We start from the raw sequence: 3,627 nt of genomic DNA, 5'->3' as shown, positions 1-3,627 counted from the left end.
ATGTGGGGGCGTGTTAGAACGAGCCGTTTTAGGGGAGTGTGGCTGACTCTTAGCTTTTATAAATAATCTCTCTTTGGATTTGAGACTTTAGTCTTTGCAACTTTACAGATCTTCTTTATGCACCAAGAGCTTGTAATGCTCCAAAGAGAAAGGAAAAAATGAAATCGCATCATATGACCCCTTTAATGTTTGATGATCACATTATTTTACATATGCATCTGCTCACACATGCGATCGCTTGTTTCTGCTTCTCCTTCACTGTTTTTATCCAGATGTTCAGTACTCTTTCAGAAGATGTGGAATAGCCTACCGAATAACAGTCAGAACACCGAAAGCCTGAAAATTCTGTCAATGGCGGGGAAAGAGTTAATAGCTGAACAGCAGAAATGTTAATAAATATTTTTTTGGTTTATTGGTTCATTTTATGACAGTTTTATAAACACACAGAAAGTTTAATACATGGGTTTAGTATATAAATAAATGCATTTATGAACCTGACAGACCAGCCAAGAGATGTAAATGGGATTTAATATAGTTCACTGTAAAATGACTTAATGTTTTATGAGCTGAGTAATTGCTGCTGATCAGAGGAAAAATTATCTGATCTGGGACAAATTACAATACTTGCACTTACTGATAAACTAATAGAAAAAACATAAGCAAATATATAAATTTAAACAGAACTAGTTCACTGAAAAACTGTTTAGAAGAACCGATTTGTGTACATGAATTAGACTTCCCTCATTTTCCCTCAATATTACAGATAAATTGCATTTCTCTACATTTTTCTTATGAGAAGTGTATTAGAACCCATCTAGTTTTTTACTGGATTGCTGAACCTGCATTATAGGCTGGGGTTCACCTCATCACCATTACACACAACACACATAAAAGGTCTGTAGATCAGAACTATAGGCAAAAGTCATGTAGACGTCGTGTTGTGAGGATAATAGAGGAAACCGATGGTGTTCTTTGTGGAACACTAAAGACTGACTGCTGAACTCACAAACACCGTCGCCTTCAGTCGGTTCTAGTGGGATCTGCTCTTGATATTTGGTGTCTCACTGATAGTTTGTTACTGCTGCTAGTAACACACAGTGCTGGTCATCTCAGGTGAGGCTCAGAGCAATGGAAGGGTCTTATTTGGTCATTCATGTGTGGGTAAATCTCACAGGTTTTGTGACTGTCTTCTCCGTAGCTCTGGAGCAGCCTCAGTCGTTGGCGTGTAAGCTGGAGCTGGCGTCAGATCAGGAGATTCCCACCGACTGGCTCCCGTTTGTCAGGGTTGAGTGTGAGGTGGCAGATGCGGTGGCGTCCCACACACGCGTGAAATCTGTGGGCATCGAAAGTGACGTTCAGCCGCAGAAACACCTGAGCAGCAGGGCACACTACCACTGCCAGGTACAGAAAGCTTACACATCACATGCAGCGTGGCATTTCATAGCGGGTACTGCTTCAGCATTGCCTCTTTTTGCAAAAATATTCAGTCATTTACTCTATGTTGAAGGTGGAGATCGAGAAGAAGCTGGTTGAGGCTGAGTCGGTGAAGCAGTCGAGCTGCGCGGCACAGTGATGATGGAGGACGCGGATCACTGTGTTCATGTCGCTCACTACAGTGAAATCACAGATTCCTTTTTATTATTGTCATTATTTTTCTACCATCATTTCTCTTGTAGAATTCACACTCCAGTATGCCACACATCTAGTACCATTAAGTAAACAAATGTTTATTAACCGTGAGAATAATGCAACTATATATAAATGTATTCCAGAGTATTTTAATATCTTTAATGGTCTTATCCAATGAGTTATAATATTGCTGCACTTTACAATTCTGACCCCATTTTAGATTTATACGGGACTGTAAAAATATGGGAACATGCGCATACATACAGATAATATGCACCTGTCTGACAAATGTTTGCAAAACATACATTTTACTCATAAGTCCTGAGACTGTCAGGTGTGCACTAGGATAGTTTGGGGCAAGCAGAGGAGAATTTATTTGCCCACAAGACACTTGATCTGAATGTGCATGTGACAGTCTCAGGGCTTTTGCTGCAAGTGCAACTTTAAGGGCCTATAGTGTGCGATTGCTTAGAACAGTTATTAACTTACGCTTATGCATTTACCATTATTTATGTGGTTTCATGAAGTTATATTGTCCTAAGAAGAGAGTGCATAATAAATAAAAGCCTGTTTGTTCACTCTCATCTCTACCGCTTCATCACTCTCTGATACTTTAAAACATTCACCTCAGTTTTCATATTGAGTATGGTTTTACTATACTCTGACATTAATATTTATGGACAATCCCTAGAACAGTTGGTAAATTTTCAGTAATACCATAATACTGAATGATTATCATATTCATAGTATTTATGGTATGTTTTAGTGATTGTCACTCATTAGAGGCTTTGTTGAGAGTGCAGAGGAAATACGACTGCTTTTCTATAAAGGTGCACTAAGCAATATTTGAAAAACGCTTTTGACCACAGTGTCGGACCGAGTCCCAAAACACACTTGTAGCCAATCAGCAGTAAGGGGGCGTGTCTTGTAATGATAGAGAGAAGAGAGCGCTCCGTTTGAGTGCACTGGACGGATATTAGCAGATTGACTATAGATAGAGAGATTGGTAGATAAAAAAAAGAGGAAAATATCAGAACATATCAGAGAAACAAAACATTAAAAAGAAGGGTTACGATCAGGCAAGAGGTAGGACCCGCGTAAATATCGGAGCAGCTTTCCAGCAGTGGAGAGAAACTCAAGGAGCGGTAAATACCGGAGCAGCTTCCCAGCGGTGGAGAGAACTCAAGGAGCGGGAAGGCTCGAATCGGATGCCGAGGTTGCGTTGTTTCTTCTTGATAGGAGAGTAACGATGATTTTGCTTCTTTCACACAACTTATCCGTGTTGGCTTTTGTTTGAATATGCTTGTGTGTCATCTTCACTTGTTTCCGCGATCGTTGTTGCCAGGGTTGCGTACGTACGTGTGGGGCAGAGATTTCAAAATAGGGGCGAGGTCCTGTTGGGGTATGGGCGTGTTTGTTTTGGTGCTTTCAAATATCAACATTGTTTGGCAAAAATTGCTTAGTGCACATTTAAATGTTTTTTAGACTGTTCAAACTGCAGAATTAAGCTTTGGTGCAAAGATTCACAGAAAGGTTTTTTTGTTCATCCTTTGGATGAATGTTGAGTTGATCTGCAGCACAGATGAGGCGGGTGCAGCGGTCGGTGGAGGAGAAACATGACAAATCCACTGCCAAAACTCATTTTAAAACATGCTTCCTCATGTAGCTGTCAAATAAACCTGCCATATTATATTATATTATATATGCTGTGCTTTTGTTTCTCTTTTGTAAGTCGCTTTGGATAAAAGTGTCTGCTAAAGGCATACATGTAAATGCAATACTAACCCTAACCAAGGGTTTTCTGGTTAGCAAGGCCCTGTCATCCTTGCTGCTGGATGCTATGTTTATCTAGTTGTAAAACAGCAATCAAAAGTCAAGTCAAGTCAAGTCACCTTTATTTATATAGCGCTTTTAACAATACAGATTGTGTCAAAGCAACTGAACAGCATTAATTAGGAAAATAGTGTGTCAATAATGCAAAATGACAATAGTAAACAC

At 39.7% G+C, this 3,627-nt stretch overlaps 1 protein-coding gene across 2 annotated transcripts in view; it reads left to right on the top strand.

The window, feature by feature from the left end:
- LOC107749665 (stonin-1-like) overlaps positions 1-2,193 on the top strand; it is an 11,242-nt gene extending 9,049 nt beyond the window's left edge. The window contains exons 3-4 of one of the 2 annotated variants that reach the window (XM_016564823.1): positions 1,199-1,401; positions 1,508-2,193. In XM_016564823.1, the coding sequence (XP_016420309.1) occupies positions 1,199-1,401; positions 1,508-1,573 (269 nt within the window). In that variant the 3' untranslated portion in view covers positions 1,574-2,193. Of the gene's footprint in view, positions 1-272; positions 355-1,198; positions 1,402-1,507 lie in introns of those variants that run through there. The other variant, XM_016564826.1, reaches the window with a different exon arrangement.
- The last annotated feature ends 1,434 nt before the right edge of the window (positions 2,194-3,627 follow it).

Source organism: Sinocyclocheilus rhinocerous, unplaced genomic scaffold, assembly GCF_001515625.1.
Source record: "Sinocyclocheilus rhinocerous isolate Xijiao unplaced genomic scaffold, SAMN03320098_v1.1 scaffold3084, whole genome shotgun sequence".
Lineage (NCBI taxonomy): Eukaryota > Metazoa > Chordata > Actinopteri > Cypriniformes > Cyprinidae > Sinocyclocheilus > Sinocyclocheilus rhinocerous.
This window is presented reverse-complemented; position numbering and strand designations above follow the sequence as displayed.